Source organism: Rhinoraja longicauda, chromosome 23 (genome assembly GCF_053455715.1).
Source record: "Rhinoraja longicauda isolate Sanriku21f chromosome 23, sRhiLon1.1, whole genome shotgun sequence".
In the NCBI taxonomy this organism is placed as follows: domain Eukaryota; kingdom Metazoa; phylum Chordata; class Chondrichthyes; order Rajiformes; family Arhynchobatidae; genus Rhinoraja; species Rhinoraja longicauda.
In genome coordinates, this window is record NC_135975.1 from 22230478 (window position 1) to 22243874 (window position 13397).

General features: G+C 40.0%; 1 protein-coding gene across 2 annotated transcripts in view; it reads left to right on the forward strand.

Annotated features, from left to right (window-relative positions):
- Positions 1 to 13397, forward strand: part of cog5 (component of oligomeric golgi complex 5) — a 100282-nt gene that overhangs the window by 65853 nt on the left and 21032 nt on the right. For both annotated transcript variants that reach the window (XM_078419830.1, XM_078419829.1), the window contains exons 11-13: positions 7687 to 7768; positions 10515 to 10719; positions 11915 to 12076. In XM_078419830.1, the coding sequence (XP_078275956.1) occupies positions 7687 to 7768; positions 10515 to 10719; positions 11915 to 12076 (449 nt within the window). The remainder of the gene's footprint in view (positions 1 to 7686; positions 7769 to 10514; positions 10720 to 11914; positions 12077 to 13397) is intronic.

Consider the following 13397-nt stretch of genomic DNA (forward strand, 5'->3'; position numbering starts at 1 on the left):
ACTACAGTTCTTTAACTACCTTACACTGAAGTAGTGAACATTGCAGTAAATTGAGAATGGTCTTGTCAGACCTGACAGGGTATAATTTAATGCTTTCTTTTAGATAGAAGCCATGCAATGCTGACATTTGTTTCCTGTCAGTCTCACTTTTTAGTGGGATGATATTTGGTGCTGGCGCCAGATACAATGATGTTTTACTGGACTAAAAATGATGAAAGCTCGAGAGGGCGCAGGGAAGTCCATAAGGCTGTTGCCTGGGATAGAGGGCTTGAGTTAGAATGCGAAATATGGTGAGACTGGGAATGTTTTCCCTGGATCAAAGGAGGTTGATGGATGACCTTGTAGAGGTTTATAAAAGTATGAGGGTTTAGAGAGGGTAGAAAGTCGCAGTCATTCTCCCCAGGGTAAAGGGTCTAAAACTGGAGGCATTGGATTAAGTCAAAAGGGGAATGATTTAAATGGGATCTGAGGGGAACATTTCTCCCACAGTGAAGATGATGGGCATATGGAACAAGATGCTAGAGGACAAGTGGAAGAAGGCATAATTACAATGTTTAAAAAAAATCATTCCAATAGGTACAGGGACAGGTGCATTCTCTGCAGCTTTTATCGCTATTAACCTGGCATGAAAACTTCACATTTGGCATAAAAAAGCAAATACATTCAGAGCAGATTATATGCATTTTATTTAATCTATTCAACCCTTGAAGGAAAGCAAACCACATATAAACCTCTGAACAGGAGAAAATTTCCCATGGTAGATTTATTAAGGGACTGCATGAAAGGTTATTGTGAAAAATAACAGTTCATGGTGTAGGTGGCAGCATATTGACATGGATCAGAGATTGGCTGAGTAGGCAGAAATGTTCTTTGTGTGGTTTGACAAAAGGTAACAAGTAGTGCCGAAGGGATTGGTATGGAAGAAGGGAGGGAGGGATGGGGGGAGGAGGGAGGATAAGGGGGGTTGAGGGGGATGGAATGGGGGGAGGAGAAGGGGGGGGTGTAGAGGGGAGGGGGAGGGGGGGAAGAGAGGGTGCTGCACCAATGCTGGAGAGGTTTAGGCCCAATGGGTCCACTTGGTCGAGTTACAAATAAAACACAAAGCACGTGTTAAATGATAAACACCTGCATCCTATCTTCCATAATCCTAGCCCATCAATAAGTTTGTAACATCACAAATATCACCCTTGCATAAGACTGGGATACACTTGCACTGACTACAGTTACAAAGAAATACACATACTGCATGTCACACGTTTCCTTTCTGCCCCCAACTGACACTATTTCTTCTCCACCAAATCCACCTAGTGCCTTGCTCTGCCGCCTCTGACATTTGCTTTACAGCCTGACGCAAACTGTCCACAAATTCTTTGCTCTCCAAATAGCAACTTGGTCGATCTCGCTATGAAACCTCTACAACCCACCTCTACCAGACGTACTCTTGCTCTCCATCCTCGCTGCTCAACTTCTGCCTTTTCCTTTCATAAGCCTCATCCATAAAGTTCGCCCAAGGTTCTGTAAAATACACTATCTGCTGACTAATTGACCATAACACTATATCAGGCCTCAAACTAGTAGTAATTATTCACTGCGGAACAACAAGCTTTCCTCCTAAATCTAGCCGCATCTCCCAATCATAGCTTCCCGTAACTGGCCTGACTCTTCCCTATCTGCAAACTTCCCTCCTCTACCTTTCTCTCCCTCACGGACAAAATGAATCGCCACGCTCCCAGTCCTGATGCCTGCGGAACTCACCTGTACTCTCCTCCTCTCAATTGCTGCAGCTACTGTATGCACTTCCATGCCTGGTTATGCCGCCAAGTATACCGACCCTGAGAAAGACTAGTCCTACATCCTGATAACATGTGCCTTAACATTGCCACCTCTGAACACAAGAGACATGCCGGTCCCCATCTACTCATTGTTTGAGGTTCTGTGGTGATGGCAGCACATCATAAATAGCCCTAATAAGGAAACTTACATGACCCGCATCCACGCACCACAGGTCCCTCCAGCTAAACCTCCTCTTTTCTACACTTTCCCAGTTTATTCACTGTCCCTACTTAACCTGAGCGACTGCCCTTACACATCTCACTGCTTTTACCTGACGACGTACCTGCTCTACAACCAATTTCCTCCTCTCTGTTGGACCTGCCTTACTCCATTCACACTGGTTTCCCTGTGCTGAGCCCTAAGCCTTTCCCTTGCTGTACCCTACCAACAATGTCTGTGTGCCTCAGAGCTGCTTGTGCTTCTTTTACTGCCTGCTTCGAGTTCCACTTCCTCCCTCTAGTTACATTTGGCACCAGATTACTAACTAAGGTATCCTTACTCCTTGATAATTGCAACTCTAACCTCACCTTAGCACACTTAACCTGCTCTGTTAGGCTAGACAATGGTAAATGGAGAATACCTTTCCCATCTAAAGCTACATTACTAAGATAGTGTAAGACAGGTTGTGAATGGGCCAAGATGGTGCACGCGGAGTTTAATGTAGGAATTTTGAAGTTTACCATTGTTGCAGGATTTTTAAAAAAAAATTATCAAAATGATGATTGCAGAACTCTGAGACAGTGATCTATTTGATGTATTCAAGAGAGAGTTAGATATAGCTCTTAGGGCTAACGGATTCAAGGGATATGGGGAGAAAGCAGGAATGGGGTACTTATCTTGGATGATCAGCCATGATCATATTGAATGGCGCTGCTGGCTCAAAGGGCCAAATGACCTATTCCTATTTTCTATGTTTCTATGATCTGTATGGCCTAATGCATGATTTGCAGAAAGCTAGTTTGCAAGTGGGGCATGTAATTATGAAAATTAGCAATGTTATTTTTATCTTGCGAGGGGAATTGTATACAAAACGAGGGAGGTTACATTAGGCATGGGTGGGATTACAATACTGTTTGGTACTTGTCCCCTTAATTAAGGAAAGATGTAAATGCCATGGAACCAATTTAGAAATGGGTTACTGGGCTAATATCAGAGATAATCTTATGAAAAAAGATTAGAATGATATTTGTTGGAGCTGAGAAGAATGCGAGGGAACGATTAAGATATTAAGATTCTAAAGGATCTTGACAGCATGATGTAGAAAGGATGTTTCCTCTTGCAGAATAATCTAGAAATGGTGGTCACGGTTCAAAAAATAAGAGCTATCCATTCAAGACAAATTTGTAGAAAGCTTTCAGATGGTTGTGAGTCTTTAGAACCCTCGGTTCTCAAAGGATAGTGGAAGCAGAGTTTTGAACATTCCTGAGAGTTCCTGAGAGTTGTATAGAGTCTCAACGAGTAAGAGCTGCATGTTTACTGCGGTAGGAAATAATATGGAGTAGCCATTTCAGTCGGATCAGCCAAGATCACTTTGAGTGGCATTGAGTAGCCTATTCACATTCCTAATTCATATCTTGATTGACAAATGGAACTAAGAAACTTGCAGTAAAGCAGGTTTATTCACTTCATTATTTTCAATTCATTGAAGAGCATTACCATTGGGTTCATCTGCAGGAGATGGTATCCTTAATAAGTAAAGAGGTTGTGGAATTGTCATTTCCTGCAATTGTTGCCTTGAATAAAGAAAGTGACTGAGTGGTTCAGGATAATATATGGCCTTTGTGAATAAAATATTATATCTGTAACAGAAATATGTAAGCTCCAAAGTTTTTGTAATATTCCCATGGAATGAACAGCTGATTCCCAAGGTGGTTTAGTTTAGTTTAGTTTAGAGATACAGTGTGGAAATAGGCCGTTCAGCCCACCAAGTCTGCGTCGACCAATGAAAGCCCTTACACTAGTTCTATCCCACACACGAGGAACAATTTACAGTAGCCAATTAACCTACAGACCTGCACATCTTTGGTAAGTGGGAGGAAACTAGATCACCTGGTGAAAACCCATGTGATCACAGGAAAAACGTAGGAACTCCATGCAGACAGCACCCATAGTCAGGAACGAACCCGGGACTTTGGCGCTGTAAGGCAACAACTCTACTGCAGCACTACTGTGCCGCCCAAAACATATGGTTTTGTAAAACTTGCATTGTAATTATCCTTTGCTATTCTGAGATACTCTGCTGCCCAATGATGTCATTGTATTTACTGAGTTCAGTTAAGTTTATTGCTTTCGTGGTTGAAAGACATTGCAAGATTCTCTTGCAAGTAGGGCTTTGCATGTTGAAACCAAACTTTTTTCTTGAATAGAATGCAAGTAAAAGCAGGAGATGGCCATCCAACCTCTAATGCCTGCCCCAGATTCAGCGAGGTCATGGCTGACCTTCACCTCAGTACCATGTAGCTGCATTGCTTCCCTTAATATCAAAAAAAGGTCAAACTCAGTCTTGAATATATTCTGTGACCCTCCACAGTGTTCTTAGGTAGTGAATCCCAAAATGTCATATTTGACACTAACCTCAAGACAGGTTATTCATCAAGTCAGTGACCTTTAATCAGTATTCCTTAGGGACAAACAGTTGATTTACAACATAATTGAAAAATAAATGATTTATGATTGGTTCATTTCAGGCATTTTAAAGGAACATCGATGGTCTGAGCTATAGGGAGAGGTTGAACGGGCTAGTACTGTATTCCTTGGATTGAAGGAAGATGAGGGGTGTTCTTATAGAGGTGTACAAAATGAGAGGAATAGATCGGGTAGATGCACAGATTCTCTTGCCCAGACTAGGGAAATTAAGAACTAGAGGACATAGGTTTAAGGTGAGGGGGGAGGTTTAAGGTGAGGGGGGGGGGAAGATTTAATAGGAACCTGAGGGGTAACGTTTTCACACAAAGGATGGTGGGTGTATGGAACGAGCTGCCGGAGGAGGTAGTTAAGGCAGGGATTATTGCAACATTTAAGAAACATTTCAAGATTTCAATATCAATTTATTGTCACATGTACCAATTAAGGTACAGTGAAATTTGAGTTACCATACAGCCATACTAAGTGAAAAGCAACAAGACACACAGCCACATAAAATAAAATTTAACATAAACATCCACAGCGGATTCCACGTTCCTCACTGTGATGGAAGGTAATAAAGTTAAATCATCTTCCTCTTTGTTCACCCGTGGTCGGGGCTGTTGAACCTTCCGCAGTCGCCGCTGCCGACTGTCCAAGCCCTCGCGTCGGGATGATCAAAACTCCCTGCGTCGTACGGTTGAAAAAACTTTCCACGGCATGGAGCTCCTGAGTCGGCCTCTTCTAACCAGAGACCGCGGGCTTCACGATGTTAAAGTCCACAGGCCCCGCGGTTTGAGCTCTCCACAGATGATCCTCGGCAAAGAAGCGCAGCTCCGCGATGTTAAAGTCCGCGCCGTGCCTGCGGCTTGAAGCGCCGGACCGGTCTCCAGGACAGGCCACCAACTCCTCGATGTTCGGCTGCAGTGGGGGGCGGAGATATGATACAGAGAAAAATCGCATCTCTGTTGAGGGATGAGATTGAAAAAAAGTTTCCTCCAATTCCCCCACATAAAACAAACTAAGAGACAATAAAACATACTTTTAACACATACTGTTTCCACACAGTAAGACTCAATGATTCCATAACATTGGATATGTGATTGAGTTTTGGGTAGGGGTGGGATGGTTGTGATTTACTTGCATTAGAAGAAGTTCATTTTCAGAATATTGTGATAAAATGAGAATAAATCATTACACCTGATCAGCACTTTTCTCTCAATGAGGAGCTACTCTGAATCCCTCGCATTTGTAAGCTTGAAAAGAAGTGAATGTGAGCTACATAATTTCAGTATTCTGCTCATGGAACAATATCCTATTAGCAAAATACTGAAATAGAAATACCATTATTTAATGTCCTCTGATCAATTCTAAGTGGATATCCAGTTGAAAATCCCCCTCGAGCAGATTCTCTGGCCTTTGAAATATAGTCTTTATCTCCTGCAGGTTTACACACATCACTTCTCCCCTGTCATGTTTCACCAGCTTGGGGTCTTCCATTGTCTCGTTAGTTTATTATAGTTTAACCACTGGGACTTCCTGCAGTTTTTTGTGCCACGGGCTACAGCTCAGCTTTACAGACTCTCAGGCATAGCTGAACTATCATCTTAGGTCGACACAAAATGCTGGAGTAACTCAGCGGGTCAGGCAGCATCTCTGGAGAGAAGGAATGGGTGACATTTCGGGTCGAGACCCTTCTTCAGACTATTGTCAGTGGAGGCGGTGGGACAGAGATAGAATGTAGTCAGACTATCATATTGTTTGCCATTCAGTCGATTTAACTTCCACAGCTTTAACCCATACCCGAATCCAACGTAATTAATGCCTTGCAGCAAGATGTATTTGTTTTGATTAAACATTCCAGTCTATGTTTTCAACCAAAATAAAGGATAGCTATTAGGGTAGGCACTAGAAAATTGTTATTTCCTTCAAAATACCTGAGACAGTCAAAATGAGGTATAAAAAGGATTCTCCCTTTGTTACAGTTAAAGTTGGACAATTTCTCTAGGCTTTCAATTGGCAATTAGCAATAACTGGACATTTAATACAGGGAACATGGGACATTTTGGGACAGGAAAAGCCACAGTGTTACTTCAACCAGTCAGAATAAAGAATCCAATGAAGAAAGCAGAATCTTAGTCTGAAGGTGTAAATTGCAACTTCTAATTTATTGCAAAATCAAGTTCAAAGAGAGGGTAAAAGAAGATGGAACTAAGAAAGGACTAAGTTTAACACACTAAGTTTAAAACCATCACAAATTGTTCATTCATGACCAAACTCCACAGCTAATTGAAATGTATTTTCCAATCAGAGGTAGCAGTATTAATTAGAACCCATCATCCTATTAAAAATTAATTGACGCTAGAATGGAAGGTCGCTACCTTTCTTTTTGGTTACCAATTTGGAAAGTATTGCAGGTTCACAGCCGTGATATCTTCTCGTGTTGATTCTCTTGCCAATTATTACTTTTATCTGCATGTGAAGATACGCAAATTTGCTGTCTGATTTGAATATTAATAATGGTGAACGTAGTCTCACTTTTGGCCTTAATGCAAATTAGACCAATATGAGTTGGGAGATGGTGGGTGAAGAGGGGAAAATAAAGGAGAATAGTAGAACTGACCAATGTTTGTTATCTTTCTAGTCGATCGGCCATGGGTTGTACTGTTTATTCACTTCTCCACTGCAGTCTGAAGTCACTTGAATGAATATGAATGTCAGGAGTTATGAATTAGTTCTTCTGTAAAATAACCTTAACATTCTTTCATTACTTAAGAGGCTTAAATGATTTAAATATTATTCCTTAAAAAAATCTAGTTGTATGTACATGTAATTTCTTCATCTGAGCATTTCAAAATGTTAGGGATTTTAAAACATTTTTTAATCTTATTGGTATCAGCGTTAATCTTTATTTAATACTTTTTAAACAATGTGCAAAGTTGCTTCCTAGTGTGCTGTATGTGGGAGTTACCATTGGCTGCTCAACAGTGGCTGTACATCTTGGATGTTTTTGGATTGATGTCTGACAGCAGCAGGCACTGGAAAAGTGAAGGGGAAAACAAATCACGTTACATTTTGTGGGGTTCTCCCTGAAATTATTACAAGGCACATTACTTTGCTGCCGACCATACATTCTCAGTCAATGGAATTTTGATTAAAATAATATTTATAGTTGCTCAATTTCCTGTCTCTACAAGTAACTGAAAATGTGCATTGATTTTCCTTCCTCAGGACAGTCACACAGACATTTTGTATGCTTTCTGGAACTCTGTTACTGCAATGCTGGCTCTGAAATTTCAGCAAGCAACAAACTGTAAGTCCTGCATTGACTTTTATATGTTGCAACATTCCTCTGAAAATGGTAAAGTAAATTGAGTACTTTAATGAATGTCATGTTATTATTGCTTAACTCCTTCAGTATGCTCAAACGTGTTAGCATGGGTTGTGAACTCAAGTTTTTGGATTTTGAACTTAAACCTTGGTACTCTCCTCTGTGTGAAATCAATCACATTGAGTTGATATTAATGCAGGTGATCCGAACCATGTCACGTGGAACCCAGCTGTACAGGGTTCTGGTGGCTTTGAGAAAAAATTTATATGCTTGTACGCAGTTCAAAATGTAATGCTGGGTCTGTATGTATGAATTCAGTTATGTGCTGGGCTTGGTTTTTCCACTATTGCATGTTTCAGCACCATGTTTGTAATGCAAAACTGGCTTACATGGGCACCATGCTGGGCCAAGATTCCAGATTGTGATGGACAACATCGTCCCGGGGCTTGGATTGACATAATCAAATTTGGTTTTGATCTCATCCCTCATCAGATTTCGAATGGAGATTGGTGTAAAATACGTATTGGCTCTGGAATTAAACAATACTGATATGTAAACTATTTTGAATAAGATTGCAAATTAATGGATGTATTAGTAATGGTTTGTGAAACAATAATTTGTGATGGTTTTTATCTTTGTTTGCTAAGCAGCACAAATTAATCAGATTTGCATGTTAATTAAAATGCAAAAATATATAGTAAAATTAAACAAAGATTTGTGTACACTCCCATGTAAACACACTCCTGCCATAGACAGATACACCAGCACCCATGTGCACATGGTATGGATATGTGGAATGTACAGGTCTATATATTTACAAAGAAAGATACTTTTAAGATTCTTTAATTTAATATTAACCCGAATGCTTTTGGTGTTTCTCATTTAATGTTTGGGAAATAGTATGAAGAGAGGCGTTTAAATACTGTACGGGGAACACTTTTATTTTCTAATCGTACAATATATATTTGGCCCTTGGATTTTCATATAAAACAAAACAGAATAATATATTCTTTTATTCGTCCCACACCGGGGAAATTTACAAATAATGAAATGTTTGCGTGTGGCCTCGCTGACAAGGGAAGAGGCGCAGGCCAGAATGGTCAGTGTGGGAATAGGAAGGGGAGTTAAAGTGGTTAGTAGCTGGGAGACTCAGCTAGACTCGGTGGACCAAGAGCAAATGTGGTGAAATGGTCAGCGAGTCAGTATGGAAATGATAAGGTGAGTTAAAATGGTTAGCAACTGTTAATATGGGAATGGGAGGTGGAGGATGACAAAGAGACCTGACTCAAAATGTCACTTATCCATGTTCTTCAGAGATGCTTGTACACAGTATTATAGTAGATTAGAATTATATTACTGTATTGTACGACATACTTTGCTTCTTTTTGCTAGTCTGTCATTCAGTAAGATCATGCTAATCTTTTACCTCAGCATCACCTTCTTGCACCAATATTGTTTTGCTTGATTTCCTTTATCAAAAATATATTGATATCTGACTTGAATACTGTCCAAGACTGGGTCTCAACAGTCATTTTGGATCCAGAGTTGCAAAGATTTATTACTCTCGGGGTTAGGAAATTTCTCAATCTCTGTCCAGAAAGTTGGCCTCATATTTTAAGACTCTAACCTTTCATTCTAGATACACTAACCAGGTTAACCATCAATTCTGGCTTTTAAGCTCTTTAAAAAATCTGTGTCCATGAGTTTACCTCTCATTCTTCTAAACACTGGAGAGTAGAAGCCCAGTTTCCTTAATTTTCCTAATACAATAAAAATGGCTTCCCAGGAATCTGTGTGAACCTTCGTTCTATCCTTTTATCTATACTAGGAAGACCAGAATTGCACATAATGTTCTAGATAGGGTCTCACTGGGAGGCTTTACAGTTGGAATAATACATCTCTATTCTTGTACTCAAATTGTGTTGCAGAAAAGGAGAGTCTATCTTTGTTTTCCTAATTGCTTTCTGTACCTGCACGATAACTTTCAGTTGAGATCCAAAATTTCACCTATTCCTTTTCTCCAGAGATGTTGTTTGACCTGTTGAGTTACTCCAACCTTTTGCGTCTATCTTCGATTTAAACCGACAGTTGCATTTGCAGTTCCTTCTTCCACAATAACTTTCAGGGATTTCTGTACAGTATGTCCAGATAATCAGAATACCAACCCTGTTCAGTTTCTCACCATTTAAAAAAATTATAACATTTTGCCGCATAATATTCCATCTGCCAAGCCTTGGCTTCAAACACTTAGCCTGATACATCCTCCTGAATTCGCTCTGCATCCTCCTCACAGTCTATTTTGCCAGCTGGCTTCAGCAGACTCGCATATATTACATTTGAGCCTCTCATCCAAATCATTGATATAGATTGTAAACAGCTGGGACCCCAGCACCAATCCATGTGGCACCCAACTGCTCTGATTGCACATTCCTGGCAGGCATCTTTTGTAATCACACAATGCTTTATTCAGCAGTTGTATTGTATTTGCCGTTTCTACTTCATTCACCAAGGTCACGACATTGGGTTGCTTAGGTCAGAAAGAAATTCTCACGTTCAAGCCTTGTATCTCAATTTAGTGGAATCGATGAGATTAATTATTTTATTCTCAGGAAGAAGCTGCAAAATAAATGCTGCAAGCAATGCTGAGGTGGTGGGGGTAATAACTTTCTAATGTTGAAAATAGGTGGTGATTTTGATGAGCTTTAAGGAGATAAACTATCTTTTTCAGCATCCTCATTTCTGAAGCAAGCATTTGAAGGGGAATATCCAAAGTTGTTGCGGTTGTATAATGATCTGTGGAAACGTTTGCAGCAATACAGCCATAGTATACAGAGTAGTGTAACTACCGGTGGATTTGCTGACACACCTCCTGAATTTCCAATAGAAGAGGAAGACGCACAGGATCTATTTATGTTGAAGAAACAGGATTACGAGTAAGTTGCATTTAAATTTATTGTCTCTAACATCCACGATGCTGGTTCAGTTCTGGCCTCTCATGCATCTTTACACTTAGCCCTTCCAACTTAAGGGGCCGTTTGTATCTATTTACGTTTAATAATCGAGAATCAAAAAATGTTTTGTGCGCCAAGATTTGGTGCATTGGGTCAATTTGTGCTGAAGGATCACAACTATAGGTTTGGCTGAAAAATATTTCTGAAGGAGGAATGGTGAAATGCGTAGTGTTCATTCTGATAAGGGCGGCACAGTAGCGTAGCGGTACAGTTGCTGCCATACAGTACCAGAGACCCAGGTTAGATCCTGACAATGCGTGATGACTGTACGGAGTTTGTATGTTCTCCCTGTGACCACATGAGTTTGCTCTGGGTGCTCCGGTTTCTTTCTACACTCTGAAGCTGTGCAGGTTTGCAGGTTAATTGGCTTTCGGTTTTTTTTTAATTGTAAATTGTCCCTGGTGTATAAGATACTATTGTACGGAGTGATCGTTGGTTAGCATGGTCTCGGTGGGCCTAAGGGCCTGTTTCCACACTCTATCTTTAAAGTCTAAACGTAAAATCTATTACCAAAGATATGCTAGACAATTATTGTAATTTCAAGCATATGGCACTTAAGTTGCTGACCTCTGTGACATTGGTATATATATATATATATATACACATATATAGTGACAAAAATTCAATGCAATTATCTGGGGGAGAGATTTTTTTTTATCAGTTGAGTCTTCCTGGCTGAGGTCATGTTCAGCCATTCACATGGACGTAAAGGCTGGACTTTCGTAAACTCTCTGGAATAGGATCTGATTGACTAAGACACTCAGTACCTTTAATTTTAAATTAGTTTCATGATATTTTATGTTTTACTATTTTATGCTTCAGTTATGTTTTTTAATCTTTATTTAAACTAATTTGAATAGTATGTTGATATTTCCGAATATCAGAGTCATTTACACATTAAATGATCTCAGGAGCTGTCGGGTATTATAGAGTGGGGGCCTCGCATTATGGTGCCTCCACTGGACCATTGAGACTGGCTTGAAGGCAGAGGTGGTCAAATGAGGACTATGGTCAGTGGGCTGAGTTCAGGGAGATCTGATCAAATATTTTCAATGAATGTGATTGCTGTTGAGGATATCAGACTAATTGTAATTTCAACAATCATTTATTTCCTTAGCCCTGAAAAGGCCTTGAAAGATTCGCTGCAATTCTACGAATCTGCTTACCTCTCAAAATCATTATCACGTCTATTTGATCCAATCAACCTTGTCTTTCCTCCTGGGGGCCGTAATCCACCTTCAAATGATGAACTTGATAGCATCATTAAAACAATTACAAGGTAGGGCATTTTACAAAATTAAGTATGCATGGATTAATTAACTTGTTTATGACTTATTATCATAAATTACAGGATTCCATTTTAGTTCTTTCACCAGTTCATTTTGACTGATTATCAAGAAAAGATGAAATGTCATGTTATCCATAATAATAGCATTTAAAAGATGGTCTGCACATTTTGGTGTGACAGGTTTTTCTAATTACATAATATTTTTCTCCACTCTTACTGAATGTTCTGCTTACTTGCAAATCACTTGGTGAAGCCAATTTCTTTTGGAATTACAGTGCCCTCCATAATGTTTGGGACAAAGACCCATCATTTATTTATTTGCCTCTGTCGTCCACAATTTGAGATTTGTAATAGAAAAAAAATCACATGTGGTTAAAGTGCACATTGTTAGATTTTAATAAAGGCCATTTTTATACATTTTGGTTTCACCATGTAGAAATTACAGCAGTGTTTATACATAGTCCACCCCCCATTTCAGGGCACCATAATATTTGGGACACAGCAATGTCAGGTAACTGAAAGTAGTCATGTTTCGTATTTTGTTGTATATCCTTTGCATGCAATGACTGCTTGAAGCCTGCGATTCATGGACATCACCAGTTGCTGGGTGTGTTCTCTGGTGATGCTCTACCAGGCAGCCATCTTTAGCTTATGCTTGTTTTGGGGGCTAGTCCCCTTCAGTTTTCTCTTCAGCATATAAAAGGCATGCTCAATTGGGTTCAGATTGGGTGATTGACTAGGCCACTCAAGAATTGACAATTTTTTAGCTTTGAAAAGCAGTATGTTTGGGATCATTGTCTTTCTGTAGAATGAACCGCTGGCCAATGAGTTTTGAGGCATTTGTTTGAACTTGAGCAGATAGGATGTGTCTATACACTTCAGAATTCATTATGCTACTACCATCAGCAGTTGTATCATCAATGAAGAAAAGTGAGCCAGTACCTTCAGCAACCATACATGCCCAGGCCATAACACCCCCACCACTGTGTTTCACAGATGAAGTGGTATGCTTTGGATCTTGGGCAGTTCCTTCTCTCCTCCATACTTTGCTCTTGCCATCACTCTGATATAAGCTAATCTTTGTCTCATCTGTCCACAAGACTTTTTCCTGAACTGTGGTTGCTCTTTTAAGTACTTATTGGCAAACTGTAACCTGGCCATCCTATTTTTGCGGCTAACCAGTGGTGTGCATCTTGCAGTGTAAGCTCTGTATTTCTGTTCATGAAGTCTTCTGCGGATAGTGGTCATTGACAAATTCACACCTGACTCCTGAAGAGTGTTTCTGATCTGTCGGACAGGTGTTTGGGGATAT